Raw genomic sequence first — 27,640 nt, 5'->3', positions numbered from 1 at the left:
GTCACTTGGACGAAAGATTAAAAACAAAAATCTCAAGTCGAAGAAGATCGCTAATCGATGCGTTTCTTTGTACAGGTACTTTGACATGCAAATGCAGGGTGAAGCGACCAGTTCGAAAAGCACGGAAATTAGGCTAATGCCTATGCCGGACCTGGAAGAGATTTCGAATAGCATGACGGAGAAAGAGAGGAGCAGTCCACCCCCTATTCTGCGTCGACGCAGAAATACTCAGACCCTTCAGCAGAGAACGGACACCCCCGACAGTGGAAGTCAGTCGGAGTATCTGATAATAAGTCAGCAACAAGAAGAGCAGCCTGCTGATAATACCCCGTCCACTCCTATTAAACAACTACCCTTCAGTCCGTCGCAGTTCTTGAATAGTCTGAGCCCCGAGACATCTTCCTGGCCACGGGCGAGCACCCCCAAGGGAAGCAGTCCTGGTCCACTCACTACACCGCAACCCTCTGGTCTTCGACGAAGTCAGAATGGTATAATTTCTATCATAAAGTTTCTCTTAGCTTTATATTGGAAATAATTATCTTCCAGAGAATTGAATATATTTAAATTATACTTTCCAGATGGCAACACGCCGAGGACACCAACGCCGTTCAAAAACGCCCTAGCGGAATTGGAACGGCGCAGCGGCGCGACTACTCAGTTACCTGCTACGCCAAGTCGTCTCGACGCTTTAACCGAGATCATCAAACAGGAAACCGACCGTGAAAGTCTAGCAGGTACTAGTACCATCCTTCAGGACTCTGGTTACGGCACGATACGACGACGGGGTAAGGAGAACAGCGCTCCTGGTGGAAAGAGGGCGCGCAAGGCTCTCTGTCAAGCCTGGGCGAACGCTTCTCAGGATAATTCCGAAATGAGTTTCGTTGTAGAAACACCCGTAAGTTCAGGATCGAGTCTTCTTTCTCTTCGTAAAAAAAAATTGGTTCGTTATACGTAATTTATTTCTTTATTTCTTTGCAGAGTAAAAGTTTGGACACATCGGTATTGTTTTCACCGGCATCCATGGCGTTGGAGGATAATTTCTTAACAGCAGGGACTAGTCCCGTGAAGGTAGAGAACAACCATGTCCATAATCATAATCAGATTCAATCTCAACCCGCCCTATCCTGGTTTTATTCCCGTACCAATCGCCTTTAGACACGCTAGCCGGCCTTTCTATTTTTTTTTTAACTTTCTTTCGTTTAACATTGTTTCTTTTTTACCCTTCCTGTGTTTAGTAATTTAATCATGTTGCCTGCCTCGTAACAACGTTACACGCCTCGTCGCTTCTGTTTCTATTTTCCTTTCTTTTAATTAATTTATGACTAAATGTTAAACACCATCGGTGATTTAATTATCACCGATTCTCTATCGTCGCCTGGTATCGTTCAATCCAAAGATTATTAGCGTCCCCCCTTCTTCCCCCTTTTCCCTTAAATTCTAAGTGTATGAAGTAACATAACTAACATTAACGACGTAAATATCGTTTTTGAATCTATTTATACAATTAACTTATTTTAACGACGCGTATGCTTTTCCTGTTAAATTATTTATGTATGTAATACGTTAATGCTTGAAGCTGTTAAGTGTAACTTATAATTCTGGAGAGAAATTCTGGAACGTTCCGCGTTGTTTAATTATTATTAGTCGCAGAGGTTAGTGGACTCGTTAAAGAAACCTATAAGATGTACTTAACTTATTATTTTGCGTGTATTATGTTTTTTTTTATTTATAAATATTTTGATCGAATTTTGTCGTACTTCTATATACATTCGAAAGATTCGTACTGTTCGTTTCGAACGAAAATTCACGATGTTATTCTAATGTTGTGCATATACAGTCGATTTTGTTTCGTTTTTGTTTGCTTCGTTCTTTAACTTCAGCATTCGATTGATTTTCGGTGAGAATTAAATCATGTAAGTACTAGACTCGTCCTCATTTCTCTTCTTTTTTGTTGATGTTTTATTTTTATTTCTCTCTCTCGTGTAAATTATTCGTGTACATTGGTAATCAATTCAGGGACGAAGTGAACTGGAAGCATTCGTTTCTTTTTTTGTGAAACTTATTTGTTACTCTCAGAGATGGTAATAAGTACAGTCGTGTGCAACTTGAGCTTTTCTGAATCGGGAGAGAGGTAGCCTGCATTGCCCCTGGGTGTACCTGAGTGTACACTCCGGTGCAAGGAAGGCTTCTTGAATTGTGAATATGGAAAGTCCAAACTGCACACGATCGTATAAGGTGCTTGAATATATTGTTGATACTTTCTAACCCCAGTGTCTATAATTTATTGTACAGGAATTGATCCTGTTAATCATGTACATATATAATGTAAAGAAGTTGAAAAGAAAACTTAAACCATAGATTATAAAAATTATACAGAAACCATTGATCGTACCAAATTGTTTACAGTCTCACTTTCGTCACCCTAGTATTTGTTCTTTTATTAATTCTAGTACCAAACGAAAGAAATGGATCACCGGTGATCCACGCGGTAATGGAACGTGGTAATTACTTCTACGTTCCAAGTTGTATATCCCTGTGACTTCTTCATCCTTCGAGTGGTTTCCAAATCATATCCCTCAATTATGTATATATATATATACATAGAATTATACATAAAGATATAGCGTCTATTTATTATTATATTAATATATGTATACATATATATATTTTTTTTTTACAATAACGTTGAGTTGCCGCATGTTTACAACTAACTCGAACGTAAAAAGCCCTTGTACAGGCCTGGCCTAGCGTACCAAAGTTATATCCTTCCCATTCCTACCCTCATCCTTCGAAGTCGACAACATCCAAAGACAATTGTGCGGCGGCTCCAGTGGTCGCGAGACGCTTCTTTAAAAGACCAATATGCAGAAATGTAGAAAAAGGCCTAGTCATTCCACGAGAAGTGGTAGTTCGCTAGCATGCGTGTAAAACGGTACCCCAGTGAGAAAAAGACAACGCGTGAGGTCAAGAGCTCGTAATTTCTCTGTTCGAGTAAGCTCCCGTAACACCATTCTCTTTCTTTCTCTAACTTAAACCTTCTCTCTGTCTCCGTCTCTTCTATGCTCCCCTTTCGAATCTGTTTCGAATCTGTTCGAAAAGAGCGATGAAAATTTCGTATGCCTATTTTTGTTTAGACGCTTGTTTTTCCATAAGAACATTTATCTTGAATAGGCATTTTTCTGAATACGATTCTCTTAATCGCCGGCTGTAGCTAGTGTGTCTATCCTTTCCAGACCTCCCACGACTTTGCGTCCGTACAACGGAAGCCTAACGCCAAGAGAGCGATCACGTTCGACGCGTTCGACAGTCCCTGTTGTATCCTCAGCCCTTTGCCGCTCAGGCCAGTTAAACGTGCCAAGGTGAGTTTTTTTTTTTTTTTTTATTTTTTTTCGATCGATAATTTAATTTCAATTTCGATCGATAATGCTTTCGTCATTTGTCTTTAATCTTAGGAAAATTCTAGGGGAACTTAAAGTGAATCTAGGGGAATTGACATAGAGTCGCAAAAAATTTATTATACCAGGTTCGAACGATACCAGTGCAAAATTATAATGATAAGTTGCTCGTCTACATCATGCCTTAGAGATTCGATATTCCCGTGTCGAATTTCCGTTCGCATCATTTTTGGGTGGTTCAGTTTACGGATGCTCGAAAGACATCTGTTGCTATGTGTATCGTGTTTCATAAATCGGTGTTAAATGGTGCTTGTAAATGGGGTAACTAACTTCCTAACCCTTTCACTTCAATGTAGAAGCCAGAGAATTAGAAATCTTTGTATATAGGATATATTTTCATGGTATAAGATTCATTTTTATTTACAGCTTCATTTAGAGGCGCAATGGACGACAGTAGCTTGCGGACGCACACGTGACCAACTGGAAATGACGCAGGCCGCCCGGCGATTTCTCAGTAGCCATGGATACCTACCGTTGCGTCCTCGTTCTTTGAACTTTTGAGAATGCCTTTTTCTTTTGCAACCCTAGGAGCCCGGTCGCACTTCGTGGTACAAAAAATGCGACACTGAACTAGTCGTGATTAAAGCTAATGCGGCACTTCCGTTTAAGGAACATGGCCTTTTTTCTATCAGACAAAGGAAAGAAAAAAAAAGAAAGATAAATCTATTAGAAAATTTTTACAAGTCGTGCATGAGAGGCACGCGTTATACGTTGGAACATCTTTGCGAATGATGAACTGTGAATAGTATGTAGATGTACCGATGCATAACGCGTACCAGCCGTTGAATCTCTCTTTAAAAAGAAAGGAAGAACCACGGTGCAACCGAAATTGCATCTTTTAAAAGGAGAGGGAATGTCAGGCTTTATCAACTTTTCTTGGTAAAGACCAGAGAAATGACAACAAAGCAAAAGACACTTCTGCCTTTTTCCTGGATGATAGGAAGTTGCTACACAAAGTGAGATATGCATTTGAGAAAAAAAAAAATGATAATTGTTGAAAAGCAGTCACTTCCATCTGTGGTAAATCTTGCATACTCCTGGTAAAATATAAAAATATTAATGTCGATTATTTTTTTTAGAGAGCAGGAGAAGGCAACGTTTACATGAGTCAAATTCGCGTGTTGATCATGATGATATAATTTGTATTTTTGTATATCAGAATCACTTGTACAGTAGGGACCTCTTATCATCACTTTAGTAAGAACATTAAAAGAAAAGAATCTAAATAATAATAGCCGGTTTATTTGATACAATAGTATATATTATATAATATAAAACAAAAGCATTATTGCGGCCGTTATGTACAAAGAGCCTTTGTAACTGGTATTTAATTTACAACTGAATAATAAAGACGTGATGATAATCACACCAAAAAAGGTAACGTTGTGAACGTCCTTTCGAATTCTTGTATTATAATAATCCGTTTAAGAGAGTCACGTGCCTCCGAATGAAAATTTACCAGAGGCTTGTAATCGTGACTTAACGTAGTACGGTTCAATTTTTCCACATCTTTTATACTCGCGAGCCAATAATACTCAATGAAACGTGCTAATACATTAACACGGTAATGAACGATAGCTCAAAACATTCGTATCGTTACATTAGCATGTTACTTGGAATGCCATGGAATGGATAAAAGATACAAGTGCTATTAATGTTTATCACCAGCTAATACGCTTATTACTGAATAATGAGAAAAGCCCATCAAAATGTTTCATGATCGTTGAAGTATACTGAAAGCGCCTAATTTTTTTTTTTTTTCAATTGAGCTTCAATATAGTTTCATTATTTTATTTTTTTTATTTTTTAAAACGCCCCTTCTACGATTTTGTCGCACGAAGACAGACGTTCATGTTGTACTTGGATTCAAATGATAATTTTTTTTTGTCTAAAAAGTATACTCTACAAGATCATCTACTAATACAAACTGGACACGAATGAGATATAATTATGAGCGAATTGGCGAGCGTCGTAACGTAACTCTAAGGCTCCTTCTATACACGCGTTTGTTACATATACATACTTAAATGTCATATGGAATGCAGGGTTCTTGATGAAACCTCATACAAAAGGCAAATTAAAAATTGCATTATAATATTAAATACGAAGTTACCAATTATACTGCATTCTCTATTGGTTTCACTTATTTTAAACATTAACCCATATTAGAGTATAATTTACTTTCTCTCTCTTAACCGCTTAATTATCCGATTAATTTTAAAGAAAAATACTGTTTTCAGCTTATTTCACTTATACTACATATTCCTCTGAATGTTTGAGCAGTTTCAAAATGAATGAAAATCAATACCTTTGATTTACTTTATACATATACGAATAACCAATGGTCGATACGACATAAAATGCGTTAGATTTGCTAAAAAGATTAGAAGAAATTTGCTTTGAAGAAAAGGAATCCAGTTTCAACTTTGCTCACTGTATAAGTTTATACTAAATGATTACCTTATTCGTTATAACAAATGAAGGCCAATTAACGTGTTAAAAGTATTGATTTCTTCCTCGCAAAATTCAGCGCGCATTTTGAAACACGTGCACGAAAAGAGACTTAAAAATATACGTAGAATATTACAAAGTACACATTAACGAATACGTTTCAATTCACAATAACACGGTGGTAATGCCCGATAAGATTCGATAGATGAATGTCGAAGCCTGATTGTATCTCTTCTTTATCTTCTATTTCATTTTAACGATACGAATTTTCTTCGTAAATGGTCACAAAAATCGTGTCAAGTATCAGCTTACGTCACCCAACTATCTGAGATTCCCCCGCGCACTTTTTTTTTTTTTTATGCAAAAAACGTTCACACCAAGAAGTGACTCGAGTGATCCTTGACTAGATGGCGATCTTTTCGAAAATTGCGCGTACAATTCGTAAACGAATAGAATGCGTCTTATTATTAATAATCTCATTGTTGTCTATATCTCTACGTATAGCTGCAATAATAATTATGATATTTGGGGGGGAAACTATGCGTAGTAAGATACTATAGAGGAACTCTTAGCTGTCGAGTACTATAGCTAATAAGAGGGATTCTTCTTTCATTTTCTTTTTCCTTTTTGACTAGCACTACCGGTACATATTGATCGATTAGCATTTACGAAAAGATTGCATCGAAAGAAAGTCACGCATCCTGAAATGTAAGGATCTATGTATACATATATAATTATATGTTATTATTTAAAACAGCGCGAGAAGAATTTTAGGAAATGGGTGACACTGCGGTCATTGCGCCACCAATCGGTAAAAAATATCGAAACAAAAATATCGATAACATTGCCTTACTGCGTTTACATCTCGAATTTACTAATATTGTGTTATGCAAAAATTTAAACTTCATGATCAGAAGGTTTTTATACTTCGTTCGTTAACCACAGAAAGTTCATTTTATATTAATATTTGAAATTAAACGTTTCATCTATGCTGGCGTTGTAACGCGACTATTATTAACCTTAATTTTCGGTGTTTCACAATAATTGCATCGGTGAGGCGCTGATCAGAATCAGTCGCTACGTTCAGCCTCCTAACAAAAACAACGTCTATAAAAAGTCTGAAAACAATTAACAAAGACGTAAAAATTCACTAAAAACAATAAAGAGGTATAACGCCAAAAAGGCTTTTTTTCTACTGTCTTTTTTAAAAACGCTCGATAGCGACACTTTCTTGGGAATGATTGTGCATCATCTTTTTCCCTTTTGCTTTAATACTCGATCTCTAGCGCTTTGCGATCTTATTATTATTCCTTCGCCGTCCGTATCGTTGACACCGGTTCTTTAGTCCAGCGTATCAGGATCTGCTAAACAATTTTTCGAGAGGACATTCGAAATTGTACAATAATTTCCAAAAGAAGGTAAGAACATACGTTAACGATTGATAATTAATATTTACCTGGAGAGGGAGATCCTTTGACTCTACAAGTGTTGTAACTTCCACAATTCAAGCATTTCAAACCTACAACGTGGAATTTTACCGTTGATTCCTGAAACGTTTGAGAATAAATGAATCAATTTTAAATTATCGATGTTTGACGATTTAACAAAACGCCACGGGAACGAAATCTTACCTCGTGACAGTCTTTGCACAGAATATCAACCTTGTAGTCCCTGTACTCCTCTGGCATTGGCGTTGACGACACCTCTATGTCCAAAAATCTCCACAAGTCAGTCATATCTAAAAGGGATACTTGGCAAATGGGACACGCGTAATGCCCTGAGTGTAACAATTCCTCGAAACATGTACGATGGAGCAAATGACCACAGTTTGGAATGTGACAAGGTATACGGCTTGTGTGAATATCCTCCAGACATACAGGACAATTTGCATGCGACACGTTTTCGACGCACTGAAAGAAAATTAAAGGAAAACGTAACTCGATCAAGATTACAAACGTGTAACCGAGCATTTTATTTGATATTTCGTAACTAGTTACTTACCGTGTGTCCATTTTGTAACTGGACAGGCAAACACATGTTGCACTTGGCACAGTGAAAAAATCGGTCGCGGCCACCGACTCTGCATATTCCACAGCCGTCACAATGATACTGATTCTTGTCTTCATCGTCAAATAGATTACATTCGAGACACGTGTATTTACCAAATCGACAGTGACAGTTTTGGCAAGTGGCTTGCACCGGTTGACGGGTATCGCACAGCACGCATATCAGCTCCGTCACTTCCTTTCTGTTTACCGTGTGGGTTTCTTCTTTGTCGTGGCAAAATCGGCATGTGTATACCTTGTTGCAACACGGTGTCTGAAAAAAGAGACCAAAGCAAATATTAAAGTTAGCATTGAAATTTTTCAAATTCGTCTTCGAACACCTCAGTAATATTCCTTCGACGATCCTTGTACACTTTAGGAAAGAAAAGGCCATAGATAATAATCCAATTAGCCCTCGTATGAATTCGTCCTTGATCCTTAACCCTTTCGATGCAGACAAGCGTTTATAAGCCTTCGGCAAATCTGTTCGACTCGTGCAGTGAACGCATATTGGCATGCGGAGGACGCAATAACGTGCCCACCATTCAAGATACTCTGCACGTAGCGTACATCTTACAGTATCGAAAAGATTAATGGCACGAATCAATTATAGAAAAATGTAGTTGCACTCGATATCTGGAAATTTTTCCATTACGATCTCTATCGATTCTTCCAAATTTTTCCGCGCAATAATAATCATTTAATTAACATTCGTAACAAATTCAATTTTGCACGAATAGTAGTCATAGTCTACGATATAAAATAAGATATGTAATCAATTGTAATCAGGATAATATTGGGTTTCTATTAGATAGCGCAACATAGCGTAACATTCGAGGCCTACATTCGAAACCACGTGCTCCTACAGAATTCCAATGTCCGCCCAAGTCATTAACGTTAAGTGAATTGCTCTTATTTTTTAAATTCAGAAAATAAACATGGAATCATTGAATGGATAGTGATCTTTTCTATTTATTAATTGATGGTAAATTATACCGAATTCCTACTTTACCGATCGGGTAAAACTGAAAACGTTTGCACATTGTATAATTTTGTCAACAGACAGTTGTTGAAATACCATTTGTTTCTCCAGATGCTACTTATTTATGGTGTTCTTCTTTTCGACAATATTTGAGGAACAAAGATTTCAGCGTCTTATCTTGATACATTCAAGTAAACAAGGTAAAACGCGCAAGCAGGAAATCGAACGATCGATGCATATTCCTTCCCGATGATGATTGAATATTTATCAGGTATACGATCGATGAAAAAAAAAGAAACCGGAATTATGACTTTTTCTTTTTTTCGAATAACGTAGAAGTGGTGGTGGCTGAAACACGACATTTGACTTATCGCGGCAATTGGTAGCAACACTTTGAAAGAGGGCGTCTCGTTACACAACACACGGCTGAACTTCATCGATTTGTTTGCTGTGTCCATACACACGTACGCGAAACGCGCGTACATGTTTACATGCGGTAAGTAGAAAAGGCTCGTGTACGAACGATTTCGGCATCAGTTGTTAATTGTAAAACACCTACGCGTGCCGTTTATTTTAGAAACGTTTATACTATCGATTGTCCCGCAAGTTCAAGGATAGTCAGCAAGCTATCGAACTTCCTTTTTCGTTATTTCCGGCTTAACCAACAAATTTCTTTCAAATATACATTTTCCATCGCTTATCGGTTTCAGATCATACTATAACACAATGTATATAAATAAATAAATGTTAATTAGTAACCCTGTTAGTCGCAACGAAAGTGGCTTGATCAATTTCAAGTACATGTATGTATATTCACCAAAGCAATGCAACGCGAATTAATATAATGAACTGTCAACTGATGACGTACGTTACAGCGATTTAGCAGCCAAATTAATCATTTATACGAAGAACAATCATTAACGCTCGTTGCATTGTTATGAGAGTGGTTGAATCGAATTACATATTTCAATGAATACATATTTATGAAATGACCAGACGATATCCGGGGGAAAAATCGAGGGTTAACGAGATTAATCAATGTCACACCGTTCTTCTTGACAAGTTTGAAAAAATGGTTGACGCGGATGAAGCCGTAAGAGAAGCGAGAAAGGATTAACGAAGAGCCGGAAAAAACGTTTGGTGATTTCGAAACGTACGAATTGATCACTAGATATCTGCGTGATCGAAGTCGAAAACAGAGGCGCTCTTGACGTGCACGTAGCCGATAGGCGTAGGAATAAAAAGGCTCACCACGAACTTCGACTTTCGCTTGTAATGCTCACAGCCGTAATCATCGTCAGCGGTTGCTTCTAGAGGTTCCTCCTTTGACGTCGACGCACGTTCAGCCACGGTGCGCGCTTCGTCGTTATTCTCCATATCTCGCGTTGATCCTAAGTTCCTGCCTCTTTCTCCTCCGCCGCCTCCTTCTTCTCATCGACTCGCACGTCCTTTCCAGATTTTCTTGCAGCGTGTCCGATTAACACCGCTGGCCCACAGTTTGTTTGTTTAATTAACACGCTGGCGGCGATTCAAAAACGGCGGAAAAAGAAGAGCATCGGTGTACGTCGAACGTTTGGATCACGCGCCGAATATGAGCAGGCCAGGTGTATCGTTTCCGTGATACGTCAACCCGAACTGACAGGAAACGTCTCCAATCTCGTGTGTCCGCTTGCGAGGATAAAATACAATCGAGCCATCGTGGGCAAAGCTGCGTACAACGCTACTCTCTATAATTTGTGGACGTTTCGAAAAACGAATCTCACGATTCGTTCCAACGTAATCGCGGGATATTTCCTTATCCGTCTGATCTAAAAAAACAATTACGCACCGTTTTGGACGTACACGAAACGATATACTCTGACGAAACGACACTTTTTCGATGATTTTCAGAGAAAAGCTCTCAACAATCGCCACTTTTAACTACTTCACTTCGTTGTACTATCACCACGGTGTAATGATTACAATGGCAGACGATGTACGGAAAAAATGATGTAAAAGTACAGCCGGAAGTTGCGACGATGCGACGAACTATTGCGTCGAGCTACCACGTAAACCCCCGAGGACGCTCGGTGTCACTCTAGGGAAAATGGCGGTAAGCAAGCGCGGCGGGGAAAGGTGTTCACACTGGGTATACCCAGAGTTAGCAGGCATTATGCCTAATCCACAGGAAACACTTTTGTATTCGGAGGCCGAACTCCGAATTCCGCGTCGGTAAAACAGTCAACGTTTCATCGAAAAATAGGAATCTGACACTCCTCCGCCCGCTCCTCTAGGGGTCGGTGGAGGGTCTTATGCAAGATTTCCCCATGTTAAAAAAAAAAAACTCCTGTACATCTCTGCTTTCCTTACATTCCTGCATTACTTACATCTCTGCATTCCTTACATCCCTGCATCCCTTACATCCCTAAATCATTTACATTTCTGCTTTCCTTACATTCCTGCATCCCTTACATCTCTGCATTCCTTACATCCCTTACATCCCTAAATCACTTACATCTCGGCTTTCCTTACATTCCTGCATCCTTTACATCTCTGCATTCCTTACATCCCTGCATCCCTTACATTCCTAAATCACTTACATCACTGCATCCTTTTACATCCTTGCATCCTTTTTGTAAGCATCCCATCATAGCGCCTCCTGGCGGTAAAAAAAGGAACTAAACTTTGCAAGAATTTTGCCCTCTAGCGGCAAAAATGTGAACTAAATTTTCGACGGCGGATCAGCACCATCTGGTTTCGGAAAAAGGAACTAAACCTTGCACCATTTCTGTCCCTCTGGCGGCAAAAATGTGAACTAAATTCTCGACGTCGAATCAGCGCCATCTGGTTTCGGAAAAAGGAACTAAACCTTGCACCATTTCTGGCCCTCTGGCGGCAAAAATGCGAACTAAATTCTCGACGTCGAATCAGCGCCGTCTGGTTTCGGAAAAAGGAACTAAACCTTGCAAGAATTTTGGCCCTCTAGCAGCAAAAATGTGAATTAAATTTTCGACGTCGGATCAGCGCCCTCTGGCGGTAAAAAAGGAACTAAATTTTGCAAAAATTTAAATTTAAAATTATTTTTCACGAGACTTTACTTACCTTTACTTACCTTTAATCGAACCAGTGGCCATAAGTATATTATTTATAATATATTTATTATAAGGGTTGAAAGGATACAAGTGATGCAGGGAGAATTCAGGAGTGTAAGGGATACAGAGATATAAAGGGTACAGAGATGTAAGGGATGCCGAGGTATAAGGAATGCTGCCATATACGAGATGCAGGAATATAGGGAATGTAGTGATATAAGGGATATAGGGATGTTAAGGATGCAGACATGTAAGGGATGCAGTGATAAAAGGTTGGGTCTCGTGATGCCCTTAAAGACAAAAAAATAATAAATAACTGGGAAGGTTGAGCCGAGGCCCATGAAGAGGGATAAAATAATAAATGACTTGGGAGGGTGGTCCACGCGAGGCCTGAAAATAGGGGTAAAATAATAAATAAAAGAATAAAATAATAGGCGAGGCACACAGATGTAATAGAATCAACACGTTCATGCTCTTAATGAGTTTATTCAATAAGCTAAGAAGATAGTCACAGCAAATCTTTCCTTTTAATAACGCGAGAACATGTCTGTGAGTGACACTGAGACGTTGTACGCATGCTCGAAAACAAGGCAGAAAAATGTTATATGTGTATTCTTACAATGATAGTACAGTAAAACGTGTTAAAAAGGACATCTTAAAACATTTAACGGATACATAAAAACTAATTACGTCATCATTTAGAATGGTCGGTCGGGGTTTTCTTGGTTAACTTTCTTTGTAAAAATTTAGTTCAGATTCTGAAGTGTATCACATTGCAAATACAATTTTACGGAAAGAAAATTAATAATAATGAATGCATGGTCAGCATTGTTTAATTATGTACTTATACATATAGCTATCGTAGTATACACGTGTCATTTAGCTGCATGCGAAAGGTGACGTAGTATACCAGTGACTACAGATACAAGAAGACTGGACATGCCTTTGTTCTCAAGGGGTCATGATTTTGGGATTCTAGGCACCCCCAGGTGAAGCAGGTCTACATGCAGGAGCACAGTCGGTAAGATAATCGTGCCTGTTTTATCAGGCATGTTCTCCTGCTTTGGAAAAGTAGTCGATATATGGCTGAGCAGTTTCCGCCGCCTTTGTGTAGATGACGCATTTACTATAGCAATTGTGATTAACATTTTCATTCGTAAGCTAATTGTAAAATGTTGAAATAAACACTCTTAACTCTTCAGCGTCTAAAGATGAACTGACCTGCCTCAGTGCAAAACGAATAATTATATTTTTAGTCTTTATCCTAGTGATTTTAACGAGGCTATAGTGTCAGTCCTAATAACCTGCCTGTAATGATCACTATAATGAATGGAAAGTTTTGATAACATTTTAGAGATATTGTGATTTTCCTTTAAAATCTTTGAAATCGTATTGTTTAAAACTAATTATATATTTGCTTATTTATTCGGGCCTAATAATATCTAAACAACAGTCGGTTCGTCGGTTGGTAAGACTGAATTTATATCAAGTGCGATCTTACTAAAAATTTACAAATTTTCTGCAATATTTTGTATATTTACAACGTTTAAAACATATATTTCAATATGTTATTTGTCAAACAACTATCAACAATAACAATGTCATGAATAATAATATAAATTTGTGAATAATATTCGAATATTTAATGAATTACATATTTGTGAATAATTTATGTATGGTATCACTGAAGAACAAATAAACTTATGTGAATTCATTTTTTTATAGTATGTATTTTGGATCGTAATAGAAACTTTAATATTCTTCGCAACAAAACTATTCTAATAATGTGATTTGTTACGACACTGCCTACCGTAACATCAATATTGTATCAATCATTCTATCAATACACAAATCTGCACCTATAACCTGAGTCTTTTTCTTTCTAAACTATACGAGCAAGTGAATCAAATCCTGCAACAATAATCCTAACATTCAAAATGCCTAACGCTTTTAAACATTGCGTTACATTGAATATTACTTTTGCGTTGGAGTGGTAATAAAAACTGTGCTTAAAAAATCGTTCATATATGTATATTATTTGGGAGGGAGTATCACGCATGCGTTGGTGGAGCTTATGGGACGGACGTAGAGGACGTATGCGAGCAGTTTGTCGTAGAACGAAAAAGAGGAAACGACAGATGAGAAAGTAAGAGAGATCTCCGCGCAGAAAATTAAGCAGAAGACAGTGGCAGCCATTTTTCCCTGACATTGCCGTTTCTGCGGCTCCGTGGTGCTAATTGTCATTATTACTTAAACGATTTTTAAGGCGGAGCAGTAAAAAGAGGTACGGTGGCAGTAGAGGATTGCGGTGTTGTTGTGCACACCGAGATATAAAAATAAGAGCGGTGCTAGATAACGATAAGAGGAATATAGAGACGTCAATGGTACGGCGTGGCTCGAAGTGACGAAGTGCGTGTGTAAACGATCCGCACAGAAAGTAGTGGGGCTCGATCATAGTTGGCTGAGTGGACAGGCGAAAAGGAGGAGCTGCCGACAAACGGGAAGGGTGTTACAGGAGACGACAGCGACGGCAACGGTGACGACAACGACGAACACGACGACAACGACGGCTACGCTACGACAACGGCAACGATCGCGGAAACGGAGTTACGATAGCCCAGCCTAGGTGGCCCTATTTTTTGGTTTCTTCCTTAGAAACCCTGTTCAATCGGAATCGTTAGTATATTGTGCACAGTGCACACGATCACGCGCCACCGCGTACATCAGCGCCACGAGATGGAGAGGCGAGCTGCTTTTGTGCTGCTGGGGATGCTATATTTAGCGGGCACCCTCGTCACGGTCCAGGCAGGTGAGACTTATCCTCTCTTTCGGATTGCCCACTATTCAACCATTCATTTATTTCTCTCTCATTCTCTGTTTTCTCTTCTTTATCATGTTAGCCCCATTGTTAAAGTTCTGCTTCGTGTTACTTTCATTTCAAACAAAATCAATTTACAGAATGTCCCTTTTTCATTTTTATTTTTACTGAATCTTAATTGCATTGCCACGACTTTCGAGGCCATGCTTATGATTAAGAAACATGTTGGATTCTAATCAGATCTTATTCCTAGAGAAACACCTATCCGATTTTAATTCATCGCTATTTTCCTTCTTCCTTCAACGTTTTTCAACGATGATACGATTTTCCTGACGCAATGTCCATTTTCGAAGTTACACACACGCTGGTCTGTCAGTTCGAAGAAAGCCGTCAGTACTGTGACGTACATGTCACATGGTACCCTAAATGCATCGTTCATCGTCCGTATTTTAACTTTGAACATGGTTATCTTATCGAACTCCAGTTCTCGTGCATAGGAAATACATGATAATCATTCCAAATTCGATTCGAAAATTCGCTAGTTTCCCTATACGATACTGTCGACATATGTTGACAAATTATGAAATTCTATTTTTAGTTTCGATTATACCGCATCACGTTAGAAATGCGAGTGTCCTCGCGCGGTATTGAATACGTGATGCTATCAACCCATTTTCAACCGTGCCGTTTTCGCGAATCGCATGAATATTTCTGCGAGGATAACGTGAAGTGATTCTTTAAACAACAAAATTCTGATTCGCAATATCCTACCCCGGTTTGATTGTCACCGTATATATAGCTTACGGTGTTCGATCGAACGCGATATATACGGTACTGAACGTATCACGTGTGCCGCAACCAACCGCCTTGTTCCCATATTCGTTATCTTCTTCAAAACTGTTTTATTATTTGGTAACAATTGCAACGACAATTTATTAGAAGAAATGGAGTTAAGTTTTCTTACGATATGCTCAACGATATTGATCCAACGTGTCATTAAAAGTCGTACGCACAGTTCTGACATGTGCGTCTACGAACTACTGTGATGTCGGCCGAATTTTGAACCTCCTGATCACTCGAATTGCGCACCTCTGGTTTATATACCGACGCAAGACACCGGGATTCGATGCTACAGCTACATTCCGAGAGACGTACGCAAAGTACCCACGCCAAGCAACTTTTGTTGTGTAACAATTGACCCTGTTTTGCGTCCACCCAGAAAACTTTACCGACTTTTAGCGATCGTTAGGCAGAAGTTGATGTTCGGTCGGTAATTATGTAAATCCGCGAAATTTTTACGCCAAGCACTGCTATCGATTAGTGTACGGCTCAAGGATACGTTTTAGATAATGTAGGTACTCAAAGACGCTCCTAGCACTGAGCAGGTGGGGCACTATCGCCATTTTGTAAAAATTATTCGAATCGAAAATATAGAAAAGTGAGAATGCTTTAAAACTTTGTCCGAAGGAACGTGCATCATGTGAAAATGTGTCGCGTGAAAAGATTTCAAGCGTTCGTTAGAATACTTATATTTAGACCGAGGAGTCTACGAATATAATTTCCATTTTGTTCACGTCGTGTTTATGGGATTGGGCGGAGACATTACACGCGTATAATCATAGGATCGTAAACCCATTTTTTTCTTTTTTTTAATATAGGACATATAGAAAATAAATTCGAATTTAATTTAAAGAAATTTCTATCGAGATTAGCACGTGTGTCTTCGTCATTTATATTCTTAGCTGGCATGCCTGTTTATTGAAATGTAAACTTAACCTCCATTCTCTAACACGGTGAATGTTTTCGTCCGCTCTGTTTTACCGTCGCTCGCAAACCAGACGAGAAGAATGCTTACGTTTAACCCTGGGAACGCGTGTCTATTTTTGACCCTTCAGCGTGTACCATAGAATAATGCAACGATAGTAACGCCATGCAAAATTTTAGACCTTAATGTTTCATACATAGTGAGTGATTCGACTAGAAAATCCTAAAGGAATTACGGAGTAAATATCTCGATATCCGTTATTCGAGATATCGGGTATGACTGCGCCGATCGATTTCGAATACGTTTTTCGCCGAGTTCGCTATTCTACGTCCCCTGTGTACAGACACGAACGGTTTTGTGTGCTTCGATTGCCTGCTTTCTTACATTATCTTGCTGATATGCAACCATTACACCAGCGAATAGTTTGACCCTCGTTTGAACTAACTAGGCTAACGCGTTTTCGGTTTACTTGTCCCGCGGTATGTCGGTTACAAGAATTACTTTATGCATCACCGAAATAAATTCATTAGAGTATCTTTAGTTGATTACATAACACCGTTCGCCGGCCGAACGGGCTAAAACTTTTGTCCGTCTTTTTGTATTCTAGGTCTGGGTTAGGTCTAGGTTAGAACTGGTTTCAAATACGAGTACCAGTGCATGGATAACAAATACGCAATCAATGGAGATTAGTAGACTCATTGAAAGGTCTACCTTTCGCAAAGGTCGCTCAATAATTTGAATGTAGTTTTTTGGCTAAATGAATGTGAAAACTAACCTCAAAATCAAACGAGGACTCGCAATTTCTTACGTATTACTCATAATTCGAAGAATGTCCAGCTAAGAAGTAAACAATGCGCTATCGTTAATTTATTAGTCGTTCTAGGAACAATAACGCTGCAATCTGAGAAAACTCGCGTTGTGATGAGTTTAGAGACGTTTTTCCTTCACCGATAAAGTGTGAAATGTAGTTAGTTATGGTGAATCATATCCTCAAATAATGGCCGACCTTTGTTACGATCGCTGGCAAATGTATCGTGACGTATATTAACTAGTATGCCCAGTATTGTGGCGTAGCGTTGTAAATTTACCTATTCGTCATCGAAACGCTTAATGCCTCACGCAATCTTATTACCCTGTTATTTACCACTCCTCGAAAATTAAAAGCAATTATCTGATGGGTTCAAAAGCCGAAAGTTATCTTTGCTTAGTCATTCATTCCAGAATCTTTCTTTCAGATTACTTAAATGTGTAAACGAGGGGATCCTGATGCATGTCGATTTTCTATACAAACCGTGTATAACCTGTATTTCGTTAGAATTTCTTTAACAGATATTTTCCAAATTCCACCGGTGTGTAGTTGTGTAACTTTGGAACCTATAATCAATTATAAAAAAAAAAAATGCACGTGTGTTAAGTCCGGTGTCATTTCAAATATACCGTATGAAGTTGTAGAAACCTAATGTGAACACCTGACCTAGAAGAGAATCATTGACACCAGTTTCGAAACGTAATAAAATTGATTTTCAAGCACATTATACGATCGATTCAGTTTTACTAAATTTCACCGAGTTTTAATCGAATTATTATTCCAATGATTCTAACCTCATTGTATCGAAATCTTATTGACGTTTCTAATAAAGTCGTAATAGGTTATTCTGATGCGGTTGCCGTAGGAACTAAAGGGAAAAAAATGGCGAGAAAACGAGGATTGTTCAATATCGTTTAACCGTGGAGGTTACCTGTTTATTCGATCTTAGCGATCAAATATAATACCGGCGCGTGACCACGTTCACAACTTGATAACCTCTCTTTGTACGTTTCTTTTTTTCCTTCAAATACCGACATATCGCATGTGTTTCGTTAGAAATATGTGTATGGAGGTGGTTACAATGTACGTTGTACTCTCCCTCCTCAAAATGACGTAAGAGAAGCAGGATCTTTTATTGACTGACTGACGTAAACATACGTAAACACATATATATATATATATATATATATCGGTCCATCTTAAAAACTAGCTCTCATTGTTGGTACACGGTCGGCAAATTTTATCGCGCTTCGAATTTCCCAGCATTTATACTGTTAATCTTTTTTTAAGTTACAGATTGACAGTTATATCTGCGGTGGGTATATTCCACCACGAGTTAAATTTCCAACCTTTATGTAAGAATAACAGTTTTCCTTGCGTGGTCAGCTAGCGCATTAAAATTCCGTCGAATTCTTTTTCCACCTTTAGACGAAGTGAAAGCGTTATGTATCGCGTTAAGAAAATTAAATGAACACACTTGACACTATTCTTTCTAACCTTTAACGTGAACCATTATACTAATCTGACCATTGCTATTTACTTTAGCCACTTGTCTACGATATCGGTTTTTAAGCGTTGTTGTTTGTCTTCGATTAGTATCTTATACTCAAGGATGAAAAGATTGTATCCAGAAGAACAAATTACTTAAGAAATTCGTGCGTTGGAAGGTACATCTTGAAGCTTTGAATCAATTTAACACAAATTATATCAGAATAATACCGTTCGCTCCTCCTCGAGTAATTTCATCTATCTCCTGAATTTATTGGGGCAGAAAAATTGTAACGTATTCCAATTGGAAAGTAGCGGTTTCCGATTGGCTCCACCCTTGTTTACATCAAACCGATAAGTTTATCAGTAGGTGCAGTGACCGGTTTTCAATTGACCCGTATTTGAAATTTGTTTATCTGGGAAAGCACACGAGCCAGCTTGAAAGGAAAATTAATAACACGTCGAAATTTGGACGCACGCAAAGTTACGGTAACGTAGATGGCGCCATCTACGCGCTCGACATTTTGGATCGTCTTAAAAACCCTATCGCTACAAATATTTCTTCTAGGATAATTAAAAACTAAAACGTATAATCGGATAAGTAATAAAAGGCAGATGAAAATGATCGACTTTTGGCGTCGTCAAGGGAAACGAAACGTGTTTACGAGCATTGGCTCCTCTGTCCACCATCACACGTGCAATTCCAACTTGCCAAATTGCGTCCTAGATCCAACGGGCGTTCTAATTCCTACGTCCTCCATCGTATTCTATATTTCTGTATAGAAATACCTCGAGCATTTTCGTACAATTCGAGAGGTTATACTGGACGATCCCGTTGCTACTGGACAATAGGCGGCGCTGCACAAGTTCCACTTCGGTCCACTTTCAGCCGGTTACTGAAACACAAAAACGTTATTACTTAGTATGATGCACTATAATTTTCTATAATTAAAAAAGGTGCAAATTTGTATATCACTGACAATGGTCAGTTGACGAATATTTCTTAGAGGTTTTGCGTGCTGAATGAAATGCACAAGCTGGCAGTCCCTATTCCACGCCCCTATATAGAGCATATGATTTAATATATAGATATTTCTGATGCTTAGGGTCATACGGCACGTGTTCGTCGCATTATCGATCTCTTTTCTATCCTACTTCGCGTTCTAGTATACTTTCAACTTCGTAAATCGCGTTCTAAACAGAACGGCCCAGTTCCACTCTTTACCTGTCTGTTCGTTTCACCAACCGCTGATGTGAAATTAATCCTGGACCGATTTTTAGCGCGCCCTAAGCGTCGAGGATGCGGAAATTTTCTTGTAAAATCATCATCGTTAACCGTACGCGATAGATGTGTTTAGAGGAAACTTTAAAGATAGCCAGAAGGCTTGATCAAAATCCAAGCAAATATTTAAAGTCTAAACGATCATCGATCGAGCTGTTGGTATCGTTCGCGGTGTATTCTTAAATCGCTTAAGGCAGGAAAGGCAGAAGCCATCAGCCACTTTATAGGTCAGCCGACGTGTTCGTGATTATCAATCCCTTTTCTTCGGCCTGCATGCATTATAATTTCATCTGGTCGAGTTGGTGTACACGAGGACACGACAGGGTTCTCTATGTAAAAGAATAAACCGCTAAAAATAAGTATGATAGAGCATGTACGTGTGTATCCTGACTACAAACGGAACTGGATTAACACGTTTGTCTGCGTTTAGCACCCGTTGCCTTCTATATTAACGTGATTGACTTTTTGGCGTCGCTTCGTTTTCCAACCTTATTTCTACGGCTTAGGATCGGCACGAAAGTTCTATTTTCTACTGAAATTAAACTCGACAATTGTCGTTATAGCGCTTGCGAATGCATAGCACTATGGGGACAACGTAGGCGGCTTCCTTTGGTTAACAGTTGAGGATTAATTATGGGAAGCCTGAATCGCGTACGACCATACCGATCAAGTAATTCGAAGCATTTGCGAAAGATAAATGTTTACTGCCATGCTACCATATTACGTCACCGGTCTGATAATCGAGAAACCCTAAAATCGAATCCCGGTCAACCGAGGTCTCACCTGGTTCGTTCGAAAAGTTTCGTGCCACGGCTGGTTAGCTGGTAATTGAGTTCGCGCTTAACGTGCACGGTATCCAAAGGATTACCATGCGATGGTTGCGGTCACAGCGACTCTTTTATATGAAAGAGAAAGAAAAGGAAGGGAGCTATGAATGCCTTTCATTCAGGGTCTCTTAGGTGGACTCATTCATAAGGTTACCTGGCAGGCACGTGTTTGAGATTAATCTTAAAGAGAATGATTACCGCCTTGATGCGCCTCGTGTGTCCCTAATTGATTCAGAAAAGAAAAAGCCTTTATGTACGACCCATCAATGAGCGTTAGTCTTTTTCTGACTAATTTTAGCGGTAGTCGTGTCAGGGGATGCATGTGTCAAATAGTTGGACGGGTATTTGTGAGAAAATTGGTATTAGAATGATCCACCTGGTGGCGAATGCGGGTACTGTACTGGTCGCCATGACGCAGGCAGGTCGTAAGATCCTTCGCAATTCATATACACAAAATCTTAAAACAGAACACACCGCTTCCTGAAGGTACAAGTTACGACCTCCCCTGCAACATGGCGGCTATTATATCAGTATAATCACCTCCATCTCTAACACCCTGCACTCGTGTATAATCGAATCCTAGTGGAAACCAGATACCCAGAATCCATCCACCCACAGGCTCCCCTGTATCTCCGTCGTTGTAAACCTCTTGACGTGTGCTCGTATGTTCTTCCCGATAAAGTAACCTACAAGGGGTTGGCGTCGATCGTGCACGAGGGCCAGCCTTGGTGGATCGAGTGCAAAGACCTGAAGCCGGACGATCTGATTAGATGGACGAGAAACGGGCAGTCGCTCGAGCCGGAATTGGCGAGTGGTCAGCTGGTCGTCCACTCGCCGGTCGGCACCGGAAGCAGCACGCTGACGGCGATGCACGCGACGGACAGCCACGACGGAGACTACAAGTGCACCCCGGATAGCAGCGAGGTCTTCCACTTGTGGATATATGTCGGTTCGTATGCCGAGCTCCTCAACGGCCCGCTCTTTAACCACGTTTGCTTAAGCACGTTCTATTTATGTTCGATACCTTTTAGTTTTGTCGCACGTTTGTACCCCGTACGAGGAGATGCTTCTGTTGCATGCATTTGGCTTGAGAATTGGAGACTCGATGCAAAGTCTGGAATCACAGAATAGGCGCAATCGTGTTAGAGAGGATCCTTCACAGAAATGTTACATTGGTAGAGTGTATAATAGAGCAAGTACATTGGGGGTATGGTAGAAGATTAATGCTTTATCACGCTCTACGAACGCCTAGTTTTCAATCTGAGTTACATTGGTAGAGCAGTTTTAACGCTAGTTTAGTGGAGTAGTGGGAGAAGGCTAGTGACAAAATTACTCTACCACGATTGCTATCCAACTCTACTCTATCATCAACCGGCTTTTAGCTAGGTTAGTGGCAGGGTGTACTAGAGCACTACTAGGAAACTACCGAGAAGTTGTAGTTGGTAAAGTACTAAATATGATATCTAGGCTCTAGTGTTCCACTGGCATTAGAATATTCTATCAATGTAACCTGGGACTTAAAGGACAACACCGGAATACAGTCTGCCCCAAATTGTTGGGCCCCTCGAGCCTACCGGGCAGTTCCCCCTACCATGACTCCAGTAGGCACCGCCCAGGGCTCCCCACTTCTATTATACAAGTATGCAATCGGTGAAAAAGAAAGAACTGCATTATCTGTGATTTCAGACTTGGCTTTCTTAGAATGTTTAAGCTGTCTTAGGGCATTTATTGACTAAAGATCAAAGTCCCCCCACTTAGAAGATAATCGCTATTCAATTCACTGCTGCTCGGTGCTTGTATATGGTGCAGAATTTTTTCAATTATCCGTGATTAAATCCTTTTCTGATAAGGCGTTATCGAACAGCGAAAGTGTCAACGATTATACCGTGTCAGCATGAAGCTTCGCGTACGCCATTTCTTGGCGAACGTTTCTCGTTCTCTTCGATGACGTGTCAGGCTCGAACGCTTATCTAGTTACGCGAATGTAAATGGTAATTAATATCTATTATGTGGGCTTGAGTTGGAACCACGTGAAATAAAACAATCACTCGAGAAGAATTATTATACGCTCAAAGAATGTTCGTTACTAATCCAGAGAGATTCTCCTACTCGATAACGATCGTTTTTTCGCTGCGTAAGGAGGAAATAAATTCGTTTTCCACGAAGAATGTGGTATATGCTTTCGAGCAACGAGGAAAATACATTTAACGTGATGTAATTCGCGTTGCCGTTGTTTATGCTTCTCGTTTGTAATCACTGTAGCTGGTTATTTAGGACTGTTATCAACGAGAAATGTGCTTCCTCATAAACAGAAGGAAGATAGAGCTTATGTGAAGCCTTGAAGATGTTATGTTTGTTCTTACGACAAATTTACGCGATTAGTTAATGAAACAGCGCGTACGGTAATTTTGCAATTGATAGGAAGAACTTCTTGGAATTTGAGACTTAGAAGAAACATCTAGACAATTATTTTGCTTGACTTCAAAGAACTTAGATTTTTTAAGAAACAACGATCAAACTTTAGAACTATAAATTGTGTTAATCAGGTAGAACAAGTATGACGTTGTACTTTATTCGCAAAGGTGATAAGTCTATCCCTGTATCGCTATTATTACACGTTTGACAGATAACAGTGATCTCAAGTTTCCTGATAAGAACAATGTTGAAGATAAGAAACGTAAGAGAATTCTGAGTAGCTAGATGCTTCTAAAAAAATACGTTATATAATTGCAGTACGTATAATTGAATGAAGAAACTATGCTAATATAGGATTTGCAAAACTTTTGTACGATGGAGTGCAATTTAGACTTCCTTAGTCAAGAGGAATTATATTCTTTCCCCTAGGGTCTCCTTAGACCAGCACTTGGAATTAGCTGTTCTTTTCTTCTAGGTTTCAGAGGCCCTACCCCTTTCCTCCCACCGCTTGCCGTGCCCCGAGCGAGGGCCTTAGTCCTCGAGGCACATCAGGCGTGTGCCGTATGAATCGTACCCCATGGATGATGTGGAAACCTATTGACACGAGTGTGGCCCCAATGTGCTTTGAAAAGTTCATATGGCATACGCCTGAGGTGCCTCGTGGGCTAAGACCTTCGGGCGGAGCACGGCGCGCGGTGGGAGGAAAGGGGTAGGTCCTCTGAAAACTAAAAGGCAAGTGGCCTCTTCCCTATACTGTATCCCTTAACCGAGAGAAGCCTACATTGCACCCGAGTGTACAGCAATTTCCTGTCCCATCGAGGATCCTAAGCGGTTAACATAACTCGTTCTCCTTTGATACAGACATCAAGATTAAAGTACTTACACCGAAGGATGCGCCTATGACACTGGAGTGTGGAAACAGAACTGCCGGTGAGAAGTTCCAATGGTTCAAAGAAAACGTTCCGCTACACACAGCCGTGGCTGATAGCGAGGAGCTGTTCGAGTTGGACAACGACAACGGTACTCTGGAGCTTCTGAAGAGTACAGAAGTGTTGTACGGAAATTACAGTTGCAAAGGATCTAACTCCTCCACAGAATACAGGATCGTATGTGAGTATCCAATGTGGATCGTCGTCTTTTGCGATATCCTATCGATAATTAATACATTTGTTTTTTTTTTTTATTTTTAGCAAAACCCACGGCACACTTGCCCGATTCGACGAGCGTGGTGGAAGGAGAGAAGCTGCATTTAGTTTGCGCCGGTAAACAGAGTCCTGGCATTAAAGTATCCTGGACGTTTGGTGATCAGAATTACACGCGCAGCAAGGGCCGCGTGAAGCTTGGACGGGACCAGGAAAGAGGCATCTACGGCGCGGTTCTAATCGTCGAGAACATCGAAATGAACGATCGTGGCAGCGTGTACTGCAGGGTATCTTACAATTGGTCCGACACCGCCGAGGATCACATAGCAGAGGCCCAAACATTCCTTAGGGTCAAAGACAAGCTTGCCGCACTCTGGCCCTTCTTAGGCATTTGCGCGGAGGTCGTTGTTCTGTGCGCCATCATTCTAATTTACGAGAAGAAACGAAACAAGGCTGAACTCGAAGAATCCGATACGGATCAGAGTCCTGACACGTACGTACCATTTATCTCTTCTCCCTATCATTCGTGTCGTTTTTTAATGTGAATCATTTTAAAACTGTAGAGAACCAAGCACAAAGGACGACAGATTGGAGTATTACATTCCATTACGAGGACCTATTCCACCCTCCGACCTTCCTGTCGATCCTCCTCCAGTAGTTACACCACCTACACCAGAAACTGTAGATGAGGGGAGCGATCGGTTAAACTCCTCGTCTCCTGCTTCCACTCCGCAACGCATATTATCCGCCCCTGCTCAATTGACTTTGTCTCGTTATCGCTTTGCCACTTTCCCGCTGATATCGTGTCGTCGTTTTTGGAACTACGCTCAGAGAGAATATTTTCGAAGTAAAGAAACTCGTGCTGAGCCTGCATCTAGTCTGCAGGATATATGTTAGAAATAGAAACGGCCAGGGTTACTGTCTAGGTTACTATTTATGATCTCCTATTTTAGTTTAAGTGTAAATACCCAAACACTCCAAGAATCTTTGAATATCCATTGACTATTTCACTACTGTGATTTTATATATCTGACAAATATGTCCTTCATCTGATCACCCTTGCCATTCTTTCTCTTCACTGGTCAATTTGATCCTGTTCAATCATTATGAATTTTATCCTGCAGCAAGCCAACGCCCAACAAGGATTCCGACGTTAGGCAGAGAAAGTGAAGCAACGAAGAAAAAGCGGCGGATGAGTGAGAGCAGCGAGATGCAGGATAGCAGCAACGGATATGGAGAACGATCGTGGGCATCTGCCGGAGTGACAATACATAGCTGTACAAGAGAGATAAGGATGGATGGAAGCTGATCATAAAGTTTCCATTAACCACAGAAAGACATCGTTCGAGGATAACGAAATAAGAGATTAATCGATGTAAAGAAAGGGATTGATCGTTTTCAAAGTGAGGGACAGGGTGTGTAGCGCCTCTAATCGAGAGCCCCCAGCCAGGTACCCTTGTTCGTTTCACGAGTGAATACCTGCGTGAAGAAAACAGGCTTTGTCTGTGCACACAGAAAATGTACACGCACGCGTGGTATTACACAATTTACTAACAAATTTAAATTAAGCCTTACTATCGTGTTCACTTCATTTATCAGATGTTCGCCTGTCCGTTATCTCTATTACACTGCTTTGATCGACGATCGGAGGAGAAAGAAAAATATAATATTATGTGCTCTGCTGATCTTTGCGCGTTGTATGTGTCCTTCGAATGATGACGAGTGAGCGATTAAGCCGGATGAAGAGTAATGACGATGAAAAGAGATACCTAAAACGAAGAGAAAGGGCGTGAGAAAAATGAATGTACGTATGAGAATCTATGTGTGTATGTGTATGTAAGTTTGTGCACATGCTTGCATGCGCTTGAATGACAGAATGCGATAGTGACGAAAAAAATGAATACAAAAAGAATATATAAAAAAAATAAATAAAATAGCCGGATCAGCATACCCGCCAAAAGCAATTTGAAACGAGCGGATTGAAAATTCGTTTCTCTCTGCTTGTAAGAAATATACACACACATATATATATATATATATTATAAATATATGCTATGTTCGAAAACGCATTTATTCGCTAACGTACTTTTTACGGTACTCTCTTTTTTTCCTCAAAAAAGGGTTGATAGAAATTCTTTTTCTAAGGGGGTGTGCTTTGGCGGGTATGCCCTCCACGTGACTCGGAACGTGTAGAGACCCCTGTTTCTCATATTTCGCACCGTGTGACCGAAGAGAATATAAAAAAATAAAAAGATTTTACGGTAGGACCGAGATAAAAAAAAATTATGTGCTCGATAAACTAGTTACGTAATAATAGAATCAGGAGAGGCAATGCGTGCTATAATTGGCTTCCGAACACCACAGACTTTCGGAAGTATTTGAAAAAGCTTACCTGGTGGCGCCGCCTTATTATAATTATTGTAATTATTACTATTATTATTATTATTATTATTATGGTTATTGTGAACAATGATGATGATGATCTTGATTATTCCATCGGTCATGGAAAAGGAAATAAAACACGTCGGAAGTCATGGTTCTGCGCGCGACGCCGTTGTTAACGACGTTGTAATATAATATTAATACTGTAATATGATTATTGCCATCGTTATTACTACTGCTACTATCGTTATTATGATTATTACAAGTATTATCGTTAATTTTACCACTATTGTAATTTATAATCCGTACCAACACGATTGTCCGTCGACAGTGTCGTCATTGTAAGTATTACAATTTCTATATCCATTAATGGCTAGTATAAACTTTAGGTGCTCTTATGCGATCTTTTTCTTTGTTTCTTTCTTACGGGTGCTGTTTTGCTGCGTCTACTTCCGTCACTGTTGTCCCTAGCGTTGTCACCATCTTTATCAATACTCGAGCTACGAGCAGGATAATTATATTCATGAGTTTTCATTTTTCTCTTAATTTTTTTCAAATTCTTTTATCGATAACACCGTCTTCTCAGTACTTTTCATTCGAGAACACAGGTTTGATTGCATTTAAATAGAATTCTCTCTGAATGTTCTCTATTTTGGTAAAACATTCGAGGAGATGCTCGTGTTTTTAACGATGATATGTGTAAGAGAAG

At 39.7% G+C, this 27,640-nt stretch overlaps 3 protein-coding genes across 11 annotated transcripts in view; 2 read left to right on the top strand and 1 right to left on the bottom strand.

Moving 5' to 3' along the window:
• Positions 1–4,469, top strand: part of Myb (proto-oncogene like protein Myb) — a 29,359-nt gene extending 24,890 nt beyond the window's left edge. For 3 of the 6 annotated variants that reach the window (XM_034323020.2, XM_034323012.2, XM_034323005.2), the window contains 5 exons: positions 76–488; positions 579–895; positions 979–1,068; positions 3,234–3,359; positions 3,822–4,469. In XM_034323020.2, coding sequence (XP_034178911.2) covers positions 76–488; positions 579–895; positions 979–1,068; positions 3,234–3,359; positions 3,822–3,956 — 1,081 coding nt within the window. In that variant the 3' untranslated portion in view covers positions 3,957–4,469. Of the gene's footprint in view, positions 1–75; positions 489–578; positions 896–978; positions 1,069–2,726; positions 3,360–3,821 lie in introns of those variants that run through there. The other 3 variants (XR_004581270.2, XR_004581271.2, XM_034323048.2) reach the window with 3 other exon arrangements.
• Positions 4,470–5,198: 729 nt separating this feature from the next.
• On the bottom strand, positions 5,199–11,009 carry Rchy1 (Ring finger and CHY zinc finger domain containing 1). Of its 2 annotated transcripts, none has more exons than XM_034323346.2 (5): positions 10,185–11,009; positions 7,908–8,225; positions 7,538–7,816; positions 7,363–7,453; positions 5,199–7,267 (listed from the first exon to the last, which is right to left on the bottom strand). In XM_034323346.2, exons 1-5 carry the CDS (start codon positions 10,308–10,310, stop codon positions 7,248–7,250), a joined length of 834 nt encoding a protein of 277 aa, XP_034179237.1. In that variant the 5' UTR covers positions 10,311–11,009; the 3' UTR covers positions 5,199–7,247. The 2 variants fall into 2 exon arrangements, with proteins under 2 accessions (XP_034179237.1, XP_034179228.1); XM_034323337.2 differs by having other exon boundaries at positions 5,199–7,270; positions 10,185–11,006.
• Positions 11,010–14,087: 3,078 nt separating this feature from the next.
• On the top strand, positions 14,088–27,477 carry Bsg (immunoglobulin domain-containing protein Bsg). Of its 3 annotated transcripts, XM_076690031.1 has the most exons (6): positions 14,091–14,813; positions 21,675–21,941; positions 24,269–24,517; positions 24,598–25,042; positions 25,113–25,475; positions 25,674–27,477. In XM_076690031.1, the coding sequence occupies exons 1-5, from the start codon at positions 14,741–14,743 to the stop codon at positions 25,444–25,446; spliced, it is 1,368 nt and encodes a 455-aa protein (XP_076546146.1). In that variant the 5' UTR covers positions 14,091–14,740; the 3' UTR covers positions 25,447–25,475; positions 25,674–27,477. The 3 variants fall into 3 exon arrangements, with proteins under 3 accessions (XP_076546147.1, XP_076546146.1, XP_034179164.1); XM_076690032.1 differs by lacking the exon at positions 21,675–21,941 and having other exon boundaries at positions 14,088–14,813; XM_034323273.2 differs by lacking the exon at positions 25,113–25,475 and having other exon boundaries at positions 14,097–14,813.
• The last annotated feature ends 163 nt before the right edge of the window (positions 27,478–27,640 follow it).

This window comes from Osmia lignaria, chromosome 9, assembly GCF_051020975.1.
Source record: "Osmia lignaria lignaria isolate PbOS001 chromosome 9, iyOsmLign1, whole genome shotgun sequence".
Classification (NCBI taxonomy): Eukaryota; Metazoa; Arthropoda; class Insecta; order Hymenoptera; family Megachilidae; genus Osmia; species Osmia lignaria.
Note: the sequence above shows the minus strand (reverse complement) of the source record. Positions and strands in the feature narration are given on the sequence as shown.